This window comes from Siphateles boraxobius, unplaced genomic scaffold, assembly GCF_051911475.1.
Source record: "Siphateles boraxobius isolate OS27281-9 unplaced genomic scaffold, OSU_SipBor_1 1, whole genome shotgun sequence".
NCBI lineage: Eukaryota > Metazoa > Chordata > Actinopteri > Cypriniformes > Leuciscidae > Siphateles > Siphateles boraxobius.
In genome coordinates, this window is record NW_027508699.1 from 27,143,870 (window position 1) to 27,165,632 (window position 21,763).

The following is a 21,763-nucleotide window of genomic DNA, read 5'->3' on the forward strand; positions in this document are numbered from 1 at the left end:
TCCATCCTAGGTGTATATAACTTTCTTCTTTCAGCCGAACACATCCGAAGTTATATTAAACAATATCCTGGCTTTTCCAAGCTTTATAATTGGAGTGAATGGTACCTTAGATTGTGAAGCCCAAAAAAGTGCATCCATCCATCATAAAAGTAATCCATAGGGCTCCAGGGGGTTAAAGTAACATTATGTAGTTTTTCAACCTTCATTATATATTTCCAAGACCCTTGTGATGGTACATCGACTTACAATAGGTTGAATGACACGTCTGCCATAGCCTGACAGTGTCTGTATCGCTTTTAATGGCACTATGTAACTTCGGGTTTCGGGTAGGAACCCGAGCACAAAAAAACTACAAAATTCGACTGCTTTACGGCATACGTCACTTCCCCCACTTCCTCAGATTCTGAAATGAGAGCCCAACTAGCGTTTGATACCCGTCTGTATGTTGTTGTCATGACCGAAGCAACAACTAAATGGAAGAAGGCAAAGGTTTTGTCAGAGGAGACTAAAAGAAGAAAAAGGGAGAGTGACAAATTAAAAGACCGGACGACGATCACTATTGGAGGGAGAGCAAGACAGTTTGAAGACGGTGAAAGTGTGAGCGTGCGCGACCGGCTCTCTCTGCTCGTTCTTTCAGTAACATGCACCCTGTCACGAGCGCAGCAGTCAGTCATCTGTAAAGTGTTTATAAATTTATAAATAAATCAGGGAGTCAGGGAGCTGACTATCGCGCGAAATGTAAAAGGCTGAATAACATTGCCTGGCCATGTTACGGAATCTATCTGGTCCTCCATTTATCTTCATGAATCAAGTAATGCTAGTAGAGTAGCGAATTATCAATCTGGTAGCTACACTAACATGCTAGTTTACGATGGTTATAATAAATAATCTTTCAGGATTAGATGTCTATAGATAACTATCCTAATGTCTGCAGGCTGATATGTTTGTGTATTTATTTTTCTGGTGAAAGTGTCTTGCCTCTGGCTATAATGCAAATCGATTTTCAAATTTGCAGATTCATCTATGGTAGCATAATATTATAATATTGACGATATATGGCTATTACCTACCACACAAACATTGAATTGAATTAGCATATCCGTTATGTAAAACAGTTGACAATAGGCTACTATAATGATGCTGTCTTGTAAACGTGAGCTACGCGATCTTTTGACGTTTGAAAAAAATAAAACCCATGAAATTATAGTCATATGACATGCTGAAATATATGCCAATGTACCTGGGATGAAGACATTTCACACGCAACGCTGGCAGTCTGCCCGCGAGAACTCAAGACAGTATCGGCTTGTCAACAAATGCACACGTGTATCGCCTTGTGTAACCATGACAGATTTTACGACAGTAGTAGAAGACAATACTTCCCAACTGTAGGGGGACCCCGAGAGCAAAAGCCGCAAAAACGACATAGTGTTGCTTTAATAAAGGCCTTCTAAAGCAAAGTGATGCATTTTTTTGAGAAAAATATACACATTTATAACTTTATAAACTATAATCACAGGCTTCCAGTAACATATGCAAATCGAGTTCCGGCAGAAGAGTGACCTCTGACCGGTGGTGTAAAGGGTTAAGGAGATTTGTTTTTCTATTAGCCATCTTTTTTTTTTTTATTCCTGTAAGGAAACAATACATCCGTTCTTTTACTGTAATTTATATGGTAATTCATACCTTAATTTGCAGCAATTACATGTGTTGTTCTGTTAAATTAAATTTTTTCATCATTTTAACATTACAAACACTTACCACAGCTTGCTGTATTGACACAGTAAAGCAGAGTAGTTAACCATTCCCCAGGAAAATGACTTTGTGCTGGTCAATTCACACCTTCCTGTCTGAATGTGTGACTCACTTGGTGTTCTTTGAGCATTTAAAATCCATCAGAGAAGAAATTAAGCCATAACAAAAGCTTGTTTGAGAAAATACCAAAAGTATTTTCATTGTATCTATTATTTCTCTTTAAGCCAATTGCAAATAAACAAGCCACTTTATTAAGTGAAGTCTAAATGCGACTGGTATATTGTCTTTTGAATATCAATATAAAAATCCTCTCTGGGAAGAACAGTGACCGTTTCCCTAGTTGCCGGCACACACGACAGATGCTAAACCCCATGGTAGCCCCCCTGCTCTCCCAGTCATGGCTGTAAAATTGGTGACAACTCACAGCGTAACACCATTCATTTGTCAAAAGTCACATTCACTGGGGAAGATGTGTCATATTAACCTGGCCAAAGCAATTTCTCCATCACGCTTACTGAGGTTCACAGCTAGTTCGTGGAAAAGGCTGTCGAAACCCCACATCGCTGAAGACAGCTGTCATCTCACAAGTGGGAGAGGGAAGGGCAAATCATATTAAGAACCCAGTTTTCTCCCTCTCATTTTCTGCAAGACTGAGTGGAGGCAAAATTGCTTATTTCATTGCAATTAGGAGAAAATAGTGGGGTGTTGTGCGCGAGAGGTGGTGGAATACTGCGAGTGGCTGCTCAATTATTACTCTCCACACAGCTTCTGGAGATTCTCTGCTCTCTTAGGTCTTCATATTATCAAGGGAATGAATTAGGATATGGCTTTTTCTTTCAGTTACTCTATCCAATTTTCTCATTTCATTAGGCAGATGGAACCGTAAGCAAAAAGTATTTTGCAAACAGGTAGCAAAGAGGAAAAAAGAAGTAATCAAGGAAATGGGATGTGATGAGAAGTTCCTTTTTTCAAAATTTCAGATAGCTCAAAATGAAATTATATTTGAAATGTCTTCCTTTGACTATTACATTTTTTTTTATTTACATATATTTTTTATTCAAGGAATTAAATAGCAAACTTTAACATAGGATTACATCCGCTTTTACCATGTCTTTCAACTATAATTATACCAAAAGTAATCATAAAGTAATAGCAATTTGCACCCTACACACTTTGCCAAATACAGCCTTGAAATTATTCTGAAAGACTGTTACTGTATGTGACACATTGTTGCTTCAGTACATAACAATCGATAATCTAGACAAGCAGGCTGGCGATGCTAATCCATGTACCAAGCTGAAAATAAATTCATGTGGAGTTGATTGAGAAATAACTTCTTGAATTTGTGATGCTGTGATGCTTAATAACATGAAATGAATGAAACATGAAAAAAAAATACAACACATAATGTAAATATCTGCTTCGCTTCCTGAGTTCTTGTTCCTCCTTAAAAATAAAAAGGGAAGCTTGGCAGCTCGATATGGGTGAAAAGCACAGATGCCAGAGTGATAAATTTTGCTAAGTATGCACCCTGGGACTTTTTTCTCTGTTTTGAGGGGGAACAGAAGGAACACCAGTCTGTCCTGTTCGTGTGGAAGAAGCTGAATTGCTTCTTCAAGTCCTTAGTAATTCCTTAGGGGCCACTTATAGCTACTCCTATGAGCCCAGATCAGGAGAATGTCTCATGTGTTCTGGAGACCCTGGTTGCTTCTTAGTCTCATGGGTAGCCCAAGTGGGATCCTCTAAACTTTTCAAGTTTACTACTTACCGGGACATCAATGTCAGATAATACAGGATGTGGCTTGAACAAGAATGTAAATCTGCTGCCTTGCAACACCACAACATAACAATGCTAGCTGTGGTAAATTCTTCCAGTGGGATTTGCCTCAGATCACGTTAAAGAAATTTCCATAACTCCCACTCCTAAGAATGATTGCTTTTTGATCAGAATGATTCATATTCATGTGATATCCTCACCCCTTTTTACACAGTGTCACCTCCTATGAATCTGCAAGTTCGGGGAGCGTCAGAGAACACCATTGATCTGCAGTGGGAGGGCCCTGTGTTCCTGACAGACTATCTCATCACTTATGCCCCCACAACCCCTGGTGGAGTCCAACTAGAGATCAGAGTCCCAGGAAACGTTACCAACACCACCATCAAAGGGTTGGAGCCGGGTCTGGAATACAACATCAACGTGTATGCTGTGATCGACAACATCATCAGTGCCCCTATGAACACTTTAGCCTCCACCTGTGAGTGCACTTCTCTCCTGAGAGCTCTTTTATTCAAAAACATCAGTGTTTTGGTCAGATAGGGCTTTTTTCTATGGAAATGTCTGAGGTGTTTTGCATATATCTTGAATGTGACATTTCCATTGTAAGTGCATCATTGTTACCCAAGCATGACCCAGGTTTAATAGACCTGGATGTGAGATTACACACTCTTTCACAATCTCATTTGCACACACACATACCTCATGTTACTTCTTCAGAGGAACAACTGGCTGTATTTGCCAACAGGATATGATTAGACACCCACCACCTGGTGAGTAGCACTGCCAGATTGGCAAAATGCAAGAAGGCCTTTCGTATACAGTCACTGTCTGTCAGCCTTGAGCAAAATGCCTTAGCTCAGAATAGAACACATCATAACAAATATTCCATTATTTGTGAATAGCCAGTTGGGGCGCTCTGCAGACAGTCACAAAGCACCACTGATTGGCCTTCTGCTTCGTACATTTTCGCAGGTAATTGAGGGATGATAATAAAGATAATTAGAACTTAATGAATTTGAAAGAAATTGCAATTTGCATGTGGCATCTGGCCGACATCATGATCTGACTTATACATCTGAGGTATTCAACTAGTGGAGCCATAATTTCTGTAATCTAACAAAGATGAGACTAATGTTGATCATTATTGCACATTTTTTGCAACTGAATTATATGCTTGTGATGTAAAAAAAAAAAAAAAATCCTGGGTAACATTGCAAGAAAGGAGGAAAAAGAACAGTTGATACAATTTAAAATAACTAGTTTAACTTTTCTAATTTAAATGTTTCTAGTTGAATTTATTTTATAATTTATTTCAGTCTTTAGTGTCACATGGTGATTTGATGGTCAAGAAAATGTCTTATTGTTTTCAAAATTGAAAATGTTTGTGCCAGTTGATATGTTTTGGATACTTTTTTCCAGTATACTTTGAATAGAAACTAGAAAAACAGCATACATTTAAATATAATTATTTTGTAACATTTTAAATGTTTTGACTGATACTTTTGATCAATTAAATCCATCCTTGCTGAATAGCAGTATTTATTTCTCATTTTAAAAAACTATATTACTGACACCAAACTTTTGAAAGGAAGTGCCAGTGAGAAGGAGAGCAACCGAGAGTACTGACAACTGTCAGAGTTTATTTAGCAATACTTATTGTATGACTGTACATTATCACTTACTTACAAACCTTTGTATGTCATCATACACGTGAAATAAGCAGAACGCTCCCAGCAGAGATAGTGTTTTATTACTGTTTCCATGAAATTATTTTCAAATCCTCTGGAGGCTCTTATGATTATTGACACTGAAAAGGCTAAAGGTTCACTTTTGTGTACTGTGAAATGACTGTAATGCTATTTCCTGACTTCTATTCTTTGGGTTTCCCGACTCCATGTGTTATAAAATAAATGTAAACTGATTGAAGACACACTGCATATTGAAAATAACTGAGAAAAAAAAAAATTCAAATAAATCCTGAATAGTAAACCGCTCTGTATCTGCTCTCACTGCCCTCTTTTTACAGAGCTAAAAGCTGAGAGTAAAGATCTGTCTTGGCTGAGAAAAATGTTGATTTATTGAACACACACAGGACGGAGGCCAATAATGCATCAATCTGTACCTTTTAGATCTCTCGAATCCAGACGGTTTACTCTTCAAATCCATCATGGAGACATCCGTGGAGGTTCAGTGGCAACCCTTAGACTACTTGTTTGATGGTTGGGAAATAAGCTTCATTCCCAAGGTAAGGCTTTCCTTAGAAGGTCACACATCATTTGATTCTGCCCCTGCTGTAGCTCTTGGCGTAACAACACAGAGGTTTTGGAATCTTGTAGCATTTGTGGAGTTCACCATCCAGCGCATTGTATTTCAACAACAGTAAACAAGGATACTGCAGTGTAAGGCTTTGACAGACATCTGTGCACAGATGATAAATTAATGCTTCTTTTAAGCCAAAGATTATTCGTTTTCTGACAGGTGCCTTTCAGCATGATAAATGTCAATCTGTCCGTGTTTGAAAGAGAATTATTTTGCATCATGGCAGAAACAACAATACATCCAGGCAGAGATGTTCTCACTAATCCCCTTTCAAATGTTCCATATGGAGAAAGGACAAAACATTTTCAGCATGTGCATACTGCATCCTCACAGGAAGATGCCAACAAAATGTGGAGCTTGTGCTTGGTGTCTCATTATGAAATAGCAGTGGGAGACATCGACTTATGCAAAACAGCATGTTTCCTGTGCAACATACCTGTCATTTCACATCGAGGTGAAACATCTCTCCCTATGTATAAAAACAAATGTGCAACAGAGCCCCTGAGGCATTTTGTTTAGTTGTAGTGTTACTATTAAGACCAGCCATTGAATCTGTAAACATCATGTTCCCCTCCAACATAAAGATCTGACATATCAGAGGTGTGCTTGAGTGTAATGCAAACCGGTAAAGTGGGAATAATGGTTTACCTAAATGGGTCAGAAACAACTTCCGTCAGCCAGCAGATGATTTGGCAAATCTATCTGCAGACAGTTCTGAAAGCGCAGTCAAATAATAGTCACACTTCTTATTGAGCATTTTGAAGAGTGCAGTTTTCTGTCCTGCTTGGATGGATGAATGATATATATATATATATATATATATATATATATATATATATATATATATATATATATATATAGATAGATAGATAGATAGATAGATAGATAGATAGATAGATAGATAGATAGATAGATAGATAGATAGATAGATAGATAGATAGATAGATAGATAGATAGATAGATAGACTGTGTGCTGTTTTTGTAATTGTTCTTTTCATGTTGTGCATGTGACCAGTTCACACTCGGATATTTGCCACATTTAAAAAGAATTATGTGAACAGCCACACAAAGAAATTGGATCTGACCAATAAATCAGAATTGAACATTAAGACTCAAAGGAGGCTTTGCAGTATGAATATAGCCTTAGCTTTCAGCTAAAGTCATAGCCTATGCCCTGGCAAAGTAAGCTCCGGGTGGTTCATGAGTCTCATAAATTCATCATTTTTGGAATGAAAGAAGAAAATACCTTGGAAAGTCAAAAGTCTCTTTCGGGAGAATAGGAAGTGAATACAAAGAAGCTGATTTTTTTGGGGGGTGATCATGGTGCACTTCAATCTTCCATCGGTGAGAGGGTTTGCTATGAGTTACCGTGCCAACTCCGGCACACCACTGGGGAAATCATATTAGAAGTGGAAGTCATATCCTCTGTGGATTTAATCTTACAAAGCGTAAGAGCCGTTCTGATTTTCCACAATATTGTAATGGATGCCAGGGCAGAGACAAGTGTGCGTTCACAGGGTCAATGGCAAAGAACATACATTTAGTACAGTCACATCTTCTGAAACCCTCAAGCACTTTGATATTGCCTGATTTCACAAGCTGATGTCTTGTGGGGTGCAGTGCAGCTCTCAAAGTTCTCTGCTAAGCAAGTTGGGGGAAAAAAAACAAAACTTGATTAAATGCATCAAACATCTGGCGAAATGCATCTGCACAGAAATTCCAGCAGGTTCTCTTTTTACACAGCCGACTGCCTTTTGAAAACAATCTCTGTTGATATTGTTTGTTCCTGCATGCCTGCCTGCACTCTGATGCCAGAATTGTGAAATGTGATGTTTCTGTATGTGTTTGTGTCTTTTGCATGCCAAAGGACAATGATGGAGGGATGACAGCACAACTACCTAGTACCATCACATCGTTCCACCAAACAGGGCTGAGGCCTGGGGAAGAATACACTGTCAACCTGGTGGCCTTGAAAGACCAAGGCAGAAGCCTGCCCGTTACTGCAACCGTTATCACAAGTACGCCTCTCACTCATTGTACTACATTTATGCATTCGGCAGACTTTTATTCAAAGCAATTTACGGTGCATGCAGGTTATATGCTTAGTTTTTTGTGTTCCCAGAGTGTCACGTCCATGACCTTGGCATTGTTAGCACCATGCCCTACCAGCCAATCTGTAAAAAACACCCACGCCTCACTGTTTCAGTCTCCAATAACTCCAATTTTTTTTCCTGACATTTTCTGTATACATCTTTGATTTTTAATGACCTGCCTAGATTGTTGGGGTCTCTCAATAAATCCATTTTCTCTTTTCAGCCTATAATGATATTATATTACAAAAATTGTATCAAGATATTCTATGTAAGATTCCATAGTGTGACTTCAGGACGAACATTTGCATGGCTCCACAGTGATACAACTAATGCATTATTATAGTAATTAATTGTATAGGAATGAGGTCTGTCTTCAGTTGTGAAATGTTTCACCGTGTTCCAACATGGCATTGAGGAATCAACACTGGACACTTCTTGTCCACTTGTTAAAATAGGCATGCTTTTTGGAATATATATTATATTGTATTATATTATATTATTATAGATAATGTAATATTAAATAATTTGATAAAATGGCATATTTAGTATCGACTGATGCTTTTGTCATCCCTAGGTGTCTGAATTAATTATGCTCGTCAAGCAAGCAAGTTTTTTGATAGACAGCATAGATGCTCTCAATGTGGAATTGTAGAACAGGATGCTTCATCATTAATGGAGACAAAAGTTTGCAAAGCAAACAAATGCTCCTCGGTTGGATGCACAGTGCGGGGGGGGGTAGTTTACCGTTGCATTCTGTGCGCAGAGAAGATGAAAGAGAGAACAACGCGAAGTGCTTTTCCCTTCAGGTTACTCAGCCAGCTGAGTCACTAGTGTCTCTTTTGTAGCTGGAGTTGACAAGTTGGAAGTGTCTTTAGCAGTGATTTCCTCCACCCATCTGCCATGTCCTGTTGTTTTCCCCCTGTCCTTGGTGCTGAAATCGGTGTAGTGCAGCAGTGAGGCTGAACAGAGGGCTCACCTTCAAACTATACTATGAACACAGTCATTTTACTGTTACTCTGCTGACAGTGTTGTCAGAACAAAACACTATTGCAAATATGTCTGACAAGACATGCAGAAAAACATATAGTGATATAGTGCACTCACAAAGAAAGGAGTGTAAACACCTTTCAAAAGGTGTGTGAGAGGGGCTGGACTGGGCTGGTAAGGCATAAACTGCAAGGAGGTGTCACATTGCTTCAGCTAATGGAAAATGTCACCATGATGAATGGGTGAGTCTGCCAGCAATTATGCACTTAATGTAAACTTCACCCAAGAATTCTTCTTCTGTCACTTACAGACAGGAGGTTTAGATTCAATTGAACTTTTCATGGACAATTGAAATTACATGTCTGCAGTGAAAACGCCATTAATTTCTACGGGCCTCACTGTCGAGCATAATTAAAGAGACATTAATTATGCATGCGAGTTCATTAATATTTCACATGTCCACTGCGGATACCTTATTGGATAAAGAAAGACAAATTTGATGTCATTTAATTATTTATGTGTGCAAAGATTTATCTATCCCTGGAGAAAGGAAGACGAGTTTTCCCTTAGCACACGCTTGGTTCCTCGTGAGTTTGCAAGCTGCTTCACAGTAATTATGCTTAAGTGCTAGAATACAACATTTTTAGGAAAAAAAATATACAGTAATCTATTGCCTGGTCTCTGGTGTGACTAGACTTAAAAATGAGACTATGCTGGTGTGCTTTGAATAAAATCAAGAAATCACCCTTGTGGGTTGAATAGGCTGTGCAAAGAACTTGCATGAATCTGACGTGACATCATTTCCCCATTTGCTTGGGGTTCCTCCTGAACCCATAGTGTTTGATTAACGGTCACATTTTGTAGTTGTAATACCCTGTAGAGAGTTACAATGGCATAATGCACACTATACTGTATGTTTTGGACTTACTCTTTAAAAGGGAAATGTGGTATTCAGTGCAGTTTCACCTGGTCCAATTAGTAGCTTTTTACATATCACAGCAGGATGAGGGCGAGGTTAGAGATGAGGTCAAAAGTACCAGAGATGTTCATCTTCCTTCACGATACTTGTTTCTGAGGCAGATGGTCATGTTGCCCTATATAAAGAAGCAGGTTAATTATTCACACAACCAGTTAGCGTATTATTAAAAGAGCCTGTTGGAGGCTCAGCATGGCCACTTTTGATTCAGTCACTTGAGTGTGTGTTTGCCTGCTGTCAATATCTGGTGAATACTTTCTCATTAACTCTCCTTGAAAACAGAGACAAGTTAAAGGTGAAGTGTGTAATTTTCAATATTAAAATTATTTTCTAATTTAATATGACTTCAATATGCTACTTTAATATGCTACTTCCTGCTCAGCTACTGTTCGGACGCTCTCGCTTACTGCTCCGCGCTTTGCTCTATCGCTTTTATATTTCTATATTTTATCTCCTTTTATCACCTAATTTTAACTTCAGCAAATCAGCACAGTGCTCAAACGTTTGGATTACTACAAAAAAAAAGCAGAATTATTTTATTCAACCAGCCTCCCACTGAAAGCTTACATTCCGGGGAAGAGAAAACAAAACTGCCTACATTCATAAGGATAAGAAAATGCCTCCTCTGGAATCTACTTGCTGCTCCAACTGCCACAGACTTTTACAAAGGATTGCAATTCTTGAAACAAAGTTAATTGCGGGACCACCAAACCAGACGGAACACACAACAGAGCTTCGTCATGGACGTCCTCAGCATACAGCCGGTGAGTCCCATGAATCTAGTCCTTCTCGACAGGCCATACTGAGTGTAGAGAAACAAGCCGATCGTTTTACTAATCGATGGCACAAACAGGGTGCGAGACCCAAAGGCACTCGAGACATCAGATTGTCACGAGCATCACATATTACTGCAGTAGCATCCTCTACCCCAGATACGGCTCTGACAAGGACTGCAAACACTGGTCTCCTACCACCGCCTATACATCTTGAGAACAGATTTGAAGTATTAATGAATGAGGAATCCCCAAATTTGATGAATGTGATCACACACAGACAGAATCAGCCAGTAGCTAACACTGATGCTAACTGGGGCTCAAGGTCGAGCAGACAGCGGCACTCAGCTCACAGCGCAGCCGGGCCCAGGACTCTGATAGTGGGCGACTCCGTAATCAGAAACATTAATAGCAGGGATACAACAACGTGCTGCCTTCCACAAGCAACAACATCTGATGTAAACAGGGAACTTCAGAACATTCTGATGAAACATAAGACTGCAAATCGACTCATCATTCATGTGGGGAAGAATGATATTCATAAAGAGCAGTCGGAACTTCTTAAAAAGGATTTCAATGAACTTTTTGAAACACTTAAAAGACTGAAAGTTCAAACATTCATCAGTGGACCACTCCCAGCAAGAGGAACAAACAGGTTTTCACGGTTGCTTGGGCTTAATACATGGCTGCAAAAAACCTGCAATATAAAAGGAGTGAACTTTATTGACAACTTCAATCTTTTCTGGAGTCAGAGGCAACTGTTTCAACAGGATGGCCACCACCCAAACAAACTTGGTTCAAGAGTGCTAAAGGACAATATCTACTTCTCCCTCCGTCATCCTTCTGCAATGTGTGCCAATCCACTCAACCTGAATGGCACACACACACCTGGATACAGTATGAATGACCACAGGATTTCACTTCAGCCCCTGAATGGACAAGCGGTTGACACATCACACAAGGACAGTGATAACACCACTCAGCCACAACAACCTCTGCTCACGGACACAATCTCAGCTGAGCCCTGCCCACAGAGCTCACCACAGACAGACTGTGACATACCAGCACTGCTCCAAGATACAGCACCCAAGGATGACTTTCTGGAAAACAGCCAGGGAAACCAGGACAGCACATTACAGCCTCCAATAACACCAGAGCAAAAATCACTCTCACTGGAAACATTATCACTCTCTCCAGCATCTCCACTTCTGTGCTTCTCAGAGAAAATGGAACAACTGGTGCACGCTGGAACTAGACTATCCCACTCTTTTGCTGCGAGCCCCCAGATACCAACCAAAAAACGCCAGGCCCCACAACCACCAAAGCCTACGGGCCCAGCTCGCCCTCCCCCTCCCCCTGTGAGAGCTCTTCGGCCTCTGCCACAGCGCCAGGGCCCACACCCTCCTCCAGCGGCTCGAGGTGAACCAAAAACAACTGATACCAGCTCTCAGTGATATGTGTCGGGTCCCCGCTATGATAACAATAACTTTCTCAAATGTTTACAGAACAAGCGGGAACCCAGTGTGCCTGTATCTTTTTCTATTGCTGTTCAATTACATGATAGAAAGTCTAAGGCCTTCAAAAGCCGTACAGCAAACCCATCTAATCTGGTGCCTATTACACGACATACCAAGATTGCTGTGGGGACAAAAAGTAAGACTGTTAAGTTAGCACTTTTAAACATCCGCTCACTTAAAAATAAATCACTTTTAGTCAATGACTTAATAACCACATACAACCTGGATTTTATGTTGCTAAATGAAACTTGGCTAGAAGAAAGTTGCAGTGCAACAGTCCTCAATGAAACAGCCCCTCCTAACTTTACTTTTATGAGTGTCTGCAGAGCTGTCAGAAGAGGCGGAGGTTTAGCTGCTCTTTATAAAGATGTCTATCAATGTAAGCAAATATCATTTGGGAATTACCCGTCTTTCGAATATCTGGGTATTGTGTTAAAAGGTGCTCCACGCATTTTACTTATCATTGTTTACAGGCCTCCAAAATACTCTCCAGCTTTTGCTGAGAACTTAACAGAACTGTTAAGTTCTATTTCCTCAGAGTTTGACTGCTTTGCCATTGCTGGAGATTTTAACATTCACATAGATAATGCAGAAAACAATATGGCAAAAGAAATCAAAACTGTTTTAAAAACTTTTGATCTGACTCAGCATGTACATGGAGCCACACATAATCGTGGACACACTCTAGATTTACTTATCAGTAAGGGTCTAAACATTTCATCAATTGTTATTAAGGATGTAGCACTGTCTGATCATTTTTGTATTTTCTTTGATATATTGATCTCTCCTGCCATTGAAGCTAGATCTGTGTCTGTCAAGAAGAGATGCTTAAATGAGAACACTAGTGTACTATTTATGAAGGCTATATCTTTAACACCAAGCATATCTGCTGACTCTGTTGATTTTCTCCTTGATTCTTTTAACTCAAAAGTTAAGAGTGTAATTGATGATATTGCTCCTGTGAAAGTCAGGAAGAAGAGTGGCAGACAAAAAGCACCTTGGAGAAACTCAACAGCAGTGCAAAATATGAAAAGACAATGCAGAAAAGCAGAGCGCATGTGGCGGAAGACAAAACTTGTAGTCCATTATAACATCTACAAAGACAGCATCCATGCTTTTAATAAGGAACTAAGCAAAGCTAGACAGACTTTTTTCTCGAATATTATAAACAGCAATATAAACAACACGCGCACTCTTTTTGCTACTGTAGAGAGACTGACAAACCCCCCAAGCCAGATTCCAAGTGAAATGCTCTCAGTGAGAAAGTGCAGTGAGTTTGCTTCTTTCTTCTCTGAGAAAATCAATAATATCAGAAAGGTGATCAGCACATCCTTGAGTTGCGCTGGTGTCAGGCAGATCAGACAACAGGACGAGAAAGTAGCCACTATGTCTGATTTCGAAGAAATTGATGGCAAAATTTTGGAAGAAACCGTACAGCAACTAAAAACATCAACCTGCGCCCTTGATGCACTTCCCACATCTTTTTTCAAAAATGTGTTACACAGCTTAGAAGCAGATCTCCTAGAAGTGGTAAATGCCTCACTTCTCTCTGGGAGTTTTCCGACCTCCCTGAAAACTGCTGTTGTCAAGCCCCTCCTGAAAAAGAGCAATCTGGATAAGACCATATTAAACAACTATAGACCGATCTCAAATCTTCCTTTCATAGGCAAGATCATTGAAAAAGTTGTCTTCAATCAGCTGAACAAATTCTTAAGCTCGAATGGATACTTTGACCATTTTCAATCTGGTTTCCGACCGCACCACAGTACAGAGACCGCGCTCATAAAGATAATAAATGATATTCGCTTAAATACTGATACAGGCAAATTATCAGTGCTGGTACTACTCGACCTCAGTGCTGCATTTGACACTGTCGATCACAAAATACTTCTTGACAGGCTGGAAAACTGGGTCGGGGTTTCTGGGATAGTCCTAAAATGGTTCAGGTCATACTTAGGAGGCAGAGGTTATTATGTGAGTATAGGAGACCATAAGTCTGAGTGGACATCCATGACATGCGGAGTCCCTCAAGGCTCAATTCTTGCGCCACTCCTATTCAACCTGTACATGCTCCCAATGAGCCAAATAATGAGAAAGAACCAAATCGCTTACCATAGCTATGCAGACGACACACAGCTCTACTTATCCCTATCGCCTAACGATTACAGCCCCATTGACTCCCTTTGCCAATGCATTGATGAAGTAAACAATTGGATGTGCCAAAACTTTCTTCAGTTAAACAAAGACAAAACTGAAGTCATTGCGTTTGGAAACAAAGATGAAGTTCTCAAGGTGAACGCATACCTTCAGTCTAGGGGTCAAACAACTAAAAATCAAGTCAGGAATCTGGGTGTGTCTCTGGAGTCAGACCTTAGTTTCAGTAGTCATGTCAAAGCAATAACTAAATCAGCATATTATCACCTGAAAAATATTGCAAGAATTAGATGCTTTGTTTCAAGTCAAGACTTAGAAAAACTTGTGCATGCTTTCATCACCAGTAGGGTGGATTATTGTAATGGACTCCTCACTGGCCTTCCCAAAAAGACCATAAGACAGTTGCAGCTCATACAGAACGCTGCTGCTAGGATTCTGAGCAGAACCAGAAAATATGAACACATCACACCAGTCCTCAGGTCTTTACACTGGCTGCCAGTTACATTTAGGATTGATTTTAAAGTATTATTACTGGTATATAAATCATTCAATGGCCTAGGACCTCAATACATTGCAGATATGCTCAGTGAATATAAACCCAACAGATCACTCAGATCATTAGGATCACATCGGCTAGAAATACCAAGGGTTCACTCTAAGCATGGCGAGTCTGCTTTTAGCTACTATGCCAGCCGCAGCTGGAACCAGCTTCCAGAAGAGATCAGATGTGCTCCTACAGTAGTCACATTCAAATCCAGACTCAAAACACATCTGTTTAGCTGTGCATTTACTGAATGAGCACTGTGCCACTGTTCGTCCGACTGTTTGCACTGTATTTTATTTTATGTTTTAATTATTCTGATTTCTGTATTTTATCTTTTATTCTAAACTGTTTTAATTATTCTGATTTCTTTTGATTATTTTAATTTCTTCTATGTAAAGCACTTTGAATTACCATTGTGTATGAAATGTGCTATATAAATAAACTTGCCTTGCCTTGCCTTGCCTTCAATATTTACACTGTGGCTCTCAGTTTTCAAACATTGTTTGGTTTGAGTGGTCCAACATGGAAACTTTTGACTTAACCAGTGGCGCAGGACTACCTGTTTGCCCAAAGAGGTCAGTGTTTGGCTGCTTAGCATAGGCTAGTTATTTAGCTGTAATAAAACCATAAAAAGCTGTCATTGGCTGCAACCATTGGCAAGCAACCATTGGCTGCTTAGCATAGGCTAGTTCTTTAGCTGTAATAAAACCATAAAAAGCATATTTCTCAATTGACAGCCATTCCATGTGCTCTGATGTTGCCATGTTTTCTGGCAAATTTGTATTTTTTTCAAGATAGATTATAGCAGCCTATAGTTTTGATGAGCAACTTATAGATGAGGAAAGGGCAAAAGAGACCGTTTTTGGAAAAAACTTTTTGGAGAAAAAAAAGTATATTTTCACAATTTCATTTTGTACTTTTTGTCCCACATAAATTACACCTTTAAGATGTCATCCACAGACAGTCACAGTTCAGTATATTTAAAGTTCAAGCTTAACTTCAAATGCAGTTTCATCAGGTTCTGCACATTCCTACAACATTGTGCTTCCTCATTTTTAAATTAAGTTTTGCCAACACTTTTATGTTGCTCCATTGCTTTGATAATATTCTTATGGTGTGATAAATAAAGCAATTCAAATCTTTTTCGTGGACATTTTGACTACATCCAATAAGCCATGTTAGTTCTATAGCTCAGGGGGTTTTTTGTGTGGAAAAATAAGCTTTAAGCAAATTCACATATTTGCTCATTTGCATTTTATTTTCATTTGTATTTAACAGTACAAAACAAGGATGTTTTTATGTCCATCATTCATCACTGTATTTAATCATCCAGACTTTCGTGTTTTTACAGATAGTACCGGTATATTAAATAAACTCCCCAAGGCTCATATGCCAAAAAAAACCCTTTAATGACAATATTACAATGTTCTTCTATTGCACAAGAGTTTTAAACCTTTACAGATTCAAGGATGTTTATCATTTGCTAGAATTGTTTAAAAAATTCACTTTAATGTGTATCAGATCATTAGTTAATTTTTTTTAAACGGTTTAAAATGTCAGAGTTTTAAAAGACAATTCGGTATGTTTTCTATATCTTCTCCAAGGACCCCCTACAGGCACTCCGGTGTCCACTGACTCATGGTTGAAAACTCTTGAAGCATATTGAGAAGCTCTGACCACACTTTTCTCATTTCATTGATGTTGTCTTTTTTCTTTAGTAATCGATGGGCCAACACAGCTTATTGTACGAGACATCTCCGACACAGTTGCCTTTGTGGAGTGGAGCCCACCCAAGGCTAAAGTGGACCAGATTATATTGCGGTACGGGCTGGTAGGGGTGGACGGACCAAAGACCACCTTTCGCCTGCAGCCTACTCTGAGCCAATACTCCCTCCAAGTACTGAGGCCTGGATCCACATATGAAGTATCAGTTTGTGGAGTCTGGAATGGCAGTGAGAGTGGAGCCATTTCCACAGAGTTCACGACAGGTGAAATAAAGCAGTTCTGACTGTGTAAATAATCTTTCATCAGAGTTAAAAGAATAAAGATTTTTAAGTGAAGTAGGTCTGCTTCACAGAAGTAAACATTTATATTTGATTACAAAAATGCAACAGGATAACAATGCATGACTTCATGACATTTCTAGCTCTCTGTGCTCCATCTGAGTGACCAGTTCATTATCGATTGTATCATTTTTCTCAGAAATCGATGCACCAAACAACCTGAGAGTGCTGTCAAAAACTTCCACTAGCCTGGAGCTGGAATGGGACAATAGTGAGGCAGAAGTAGAAGGCTACAGTGTGGTCTACAGCACACTGGCTGGCGATCAGTATGACAAAGTCATTGTCCCGCGCAACGATGGCGCCACCACCAAGACTACTCTCAATGGTAGCTCAAACCTAACTTTTTCTTTATTTCTTAGTACTGGAATATATAGGATATGGAAAACAATTTAAATGTAATAGATTAAAATAAAATTACAAAATCAAACATTTTCAATAAAACCGTCAAGGTGGTTAGCCTCATGGCCAGTGCTCCAGCACGTAGATCATGTAGAACATTATTATAAAACAGCATGTCATCCCACATTCACATTAATCATAACATTTTAAATATATAAACATATATTTTTTTTCTATTGCGTTGTCACTGATGAATTGAGGTATTTTTTTGAGTAAATCATAAAGGCATTTATTTTATTAACTCGCTATTTTCTCGAAAAACGTGAATGGGGATCGACATTATAGCCAGTGTAATCTTTTTAGTGTTCTTAAACATTTGCACACAAAATACAGTTGTAGTACACTTTTGTTTACATTTGGCTATGCATGGACTTTCTGGGAAACTTTAAAGTGAATCTTCTATTAAATTTGCTGCCATACTGATTTTTTTTTTTCTTTTTAACAGCTTTTTTATTCAAGTGAGCAACATTTCTGGCAATAAGTGTTGAAAAAAGAAATTATTTATTTATGTTTGTCAAAGATATTACATCAAGGTATTCAGTTGCTCCTGATGTTTTTCTTCTCATTATGAGTTAATTCTGAGCCCCCACAAATCTATTTTTATACTTGTGTAGTGACAACAAAATATATTGCTCATTTGCCAAATGTATTGATCTTTTTTTTAGCTCTCTCTCTTTCCTTTTCTCTTTCACTTTCTTTCCCCTTTAGATTTACTGCCTGGCACAGAGTATGGCATAGGAATTTCAGCTGTTGTAGGTGCCAACCAAAGCACCCCGGCAACGATGAATGCCAGAACGGGTAAGCGAGAAGATTATGGGTCTGCCGTTTCTCAGATCACAGTGAAATAAATTTATTTCCAATAGTATGGAGTTTGTATTTCTGCTGCTGAGCGTGCGAATCTGTTTTTGCCAGTAGAACTGATATATGATGTTTGTGATGGCCTAAAAATATGTTTACTGTACCAAACAGTGTAATACTCCCATTACAAACCTTGAAACAGCCACAGTATACTCTTTATCTTTAGGTCTGGATGTCCCCTTGGATTTGACAGTCACAGCCTCCACAGACAAAACCATCAAGCTGTTGTGGGGCACAGTGCAGGGTCCTATTGATCACTATAGGGTGACCTACACATCCTCCACTGGAGTCACAACTGAGCTAACGGTGCCCAAGGACGTAACCACCACCACACTGACAGGTCTGGAGCCGGGCACAGAGTACACCATTACAGTCGCAGCACAGAGAGGCAGGCAGCAGAGCACTGCAGCTACTATTGATGCCTTCACAGGTAATTTGATCTTTAGGGAACTCGAGTACAGGAATCACTGTTGAGTGTCCAACGCATTGCCTCACCACTGCCTCATGACATGTCATGTCAGTTTTGGGCAGAAGTCCCTCGTTAATCTCTCCTTTAATTGCATGAGGAATGCAGCATGGTGTGGAAGTAAGACTTTTGCTTCAGTGTCAACAATGTGCAAAGAAGATTTAACAGCTCTTGTAGATTTTTTTGTTCCACAGCAGGTTTGTTTCTTGTCAATTCTAATCGTCCTTCATCAAAATTCAGCCGTACATATGTCCTTTACTTCAGGGGTTCCCAGGGTTATCAGTCAATTGAACATATTTAATAATTTTGCTTATGTGACATTTTGTCTGTTGTTATCACTCATTTGCCTTCGTCTGGCGCATCAACACTTATATATCTACAGCATCAAGATTTTATCATATTTCATCACCATTTTCCACTTTTTTTCATCATTGTGATTTGTTGATAGCCCTAATAACAAAGTATGAAATTAAAATTATCTAACAAAACATTGTTTTGATTTATTTGGTTTTATGGTTTTTACAACCATTTTAATTAGGAATGTCAATCAATTAAAAATAAACAAAAGACATCGCAAACAATAAATTGCATATATTGTAACATTATGAGAAAATGATTCAAAGACATTGTTGTGGCAGACAAGTAAATTGTTAAATAGAAATTTATATTTTCATATCACTTTCACAATCTACCCCGATCCATTATATTATTGATTTTGTCAAGACATCTGATGTTAATCTAAAAGTTTTTTACACAGGACATGTTTTTGTATTACATCTGAGTTTTTTTTTTATTATTATTAATTATATATTTTGTATGCGATTATTATTATTATTATTATTATTGTTCTATGTAGACATACAAGTCTTTGACTGTTGCATCACATCTTGAATGCTATATTTTTATGAAGGCATGTCAAGCTCAACTTTGAAAATTAGTTTTGAGAACCAAAATTGTATTCTTTTTCTGGTTTCATTCTGCACTTTGTCCAACTGTTTTTGAACCCATGAGTGCATCCTTCGTGAATGGCTCTGTCTGCTCTCGGTAGTGTGGTTAATTGCATTTTTTTTTATTCCACTGTTATTTCTGTAATTAATGCACTAAATTATTGCATTAAATTAACAGTTCTGATTTAATTTAACATTTATATCATAAAATGTGCGTTACAGAATCCTTTGTTGGAAAACACTGCTTTACTTTGCTTCACTGCTACATTCTGATTTTCTTTTTAACATCTACCAAAGAAATAACCCTTCAGACTTTATCTTCCTTATGCAGTTTGTCTTTGTTGTTATCAGTCAATCACTTGCTTTGGCCTGGTACATCAACACATTTATATCTACAGCATCAAGATTGGATTACATTTCATCTGCATTTTCCACTTTTTTTCTTCGTTCAGTTTCCATCCTTTGCTTGATATTTATTGTCTGGCTGCATCTCTTCTGCAAACTACATCCAATCACCTCACTTTTTTTTCGTTCTTGTGCTCTTCATTCCTCCTTCCTGTGAGGATGTGCCAATCATTTAAGAGATCTTTAATCACCGGAGCAAGCATTTCGTAATATCGTTGTTGTCATTCAATTTCAGGGTTCCGCCCTATCACGCAGCTCTTCTTCTCTGAAGTCACATCTGATTCATTGACTGTGGCGTGGAGTGCACCGGCACCGCCTGCTGACGCATTCATCTTGAACTACAGTGCCCAGGACTCCAGTGATGATTCTGAAATAGCTCTAGACGGGTCCAAAACCAGAATCACCCTCACTGGTCTCCTGCCCTCCAGGCGGTACACTGTTACCTTGGTTACAATGCACGGCAATGTGACCTCAAAGCCAGTTATAGGCTCAATTGCAACAGGTATTAATACTAATGATGTTCAAGTATATTATGTATACAATATCTCTGAGGGAGTTAACTGTGTTTACCATCACATGATGGTATGCTGTCAAATAGCACTGTATTGAGACCTGCTGAGTTTATAATGCACACAACAGGAAGTTCAATTTATGAAATTGTCAACTATCATGACTTTGCTATTTATATTAGAGTCATTAGTGAAAACCTATTTATGGATCGTGGCCTATTACCATATTCTCCATTTCTGAATCCAGTTGTTGAGTTCTTCTCTTCCTAGATATAAAAAGTTTTCAACTGCAACCTTACGACAAAGAGCAATAAAAGTGGCCCGCAGTGATATTGAACTACATTTGTGCCTTTTACGGATTCGCCATTCACACTGTTCTTTCCTTAAATTCATCACTTGAGAAACGTGTGTTTTTTGATGTGAATAAAATTCTCTGGCTTAACAGAAATTAGAGGGATGATGAATATGTAAATTTACAGAAATTTCAAGAGAATGAACGATCTGTTTTGAAAAGAAAGATGAAAATTGGACTTCACAATGGAATGCAGTGCTGTACTGACAATAATGTGCTTCATTATGAAGCGTTTTACTAAATTAAGAATCTATTTGAATGGTTGTATTACTTTTTTTGAGAGCATTTGCTTTAGTTTGTGGAAATCGTTTACGAAAAATGTAACATTTGCATGCTCACACTAGATTCACAGTGCTTATTTTTATTAGGGAACACTTTAAGGTTTTTATATTTTGCTTCGGTTTGATCAATTTCACTAGACTGTCATTTGTGAGCGTGCGCAGAACAAGATCCCGTCTCTACCTGCTGGATTTCCCCATTATGATACTTGCACACAGCTGCACAGCAGATTTTTCACCATTTTGTGTCTTAATTAATTCAACAGTGTGTAATCCTCCCCTAATTATCTCTCACTGAATATGGAGGTGTCAAGAATTATTCAGCTGTTCTGTCAGTGAACTGATATTTGCAGTTGCTAAAGGAGATACTGTCTCGGAGCTATTTCTAAACATAGAAATGAGCTCTGCAGAGGAACACCTGCACAGCAGCTTGATTAGTTAAAAAATAAGTAAACGTTTCAACTTTTACTTCACATTATATTATTATTATAATAACGTGATTTGTACGTGAGCACTTCAAGTACTTGCACCTAGTTTGTTTTAAAGCCTGTTTGCTGTTCCTGTTCCTGCTTTAGTTAGAAACCATATTTT

At 38.7% G+C, this 21,763-nt stretch overlaps 1 protein-coding gene across 2 annotated transcripts in view; it reads left to right on the forward strand.

The window, feature by feature from the left end:
- The window catches only part of tnr (tenascin R (restrictin, janusin)), a 254,509-nt gene that overhangs the window by 204,237 nt on the left and 28,509 nt on the right, over window positions 1-21,763 (forward strand). Inside the window, exons 7-14 of one of the 2 annotated variants that reach the window (XM_077231834.1) lie at window positions 3,747-4,010; window positions 5,662-5,777; window positions 7,719-7,869; window positions 16,614-16,883; window positions 17,098-17,283; window positions 18,066-18,155; window positions 18,382-18,645; window positions 20,269-20,535. In XM_077231834.1, the coding sequence (XP_077087949.1) occupies window positions 3,747-4,010; window positions 5,662-5,777; window positions 7,719-7,869; window positions 16,614-16,883; window positions 17,098-17,283; window positions 18,066-18,155; window positions 18,382-18,645; window positions 20,269-20,535 (1,608 nt within the window). The remainder of the gene's footprint in view (window positions 1-3,746; window positions 4,011-5,661; window positions 5,778-7,718; window positions 7,870-16,613; window positions 16,884-17,097; window positions 17,284-18,065; window positions 18,156-18,381; window positions 18,646-20,268; window positions 20,536-21,763) is intronic. The other variant, XM_077231844.1, reaches the window with a different exon arrangement.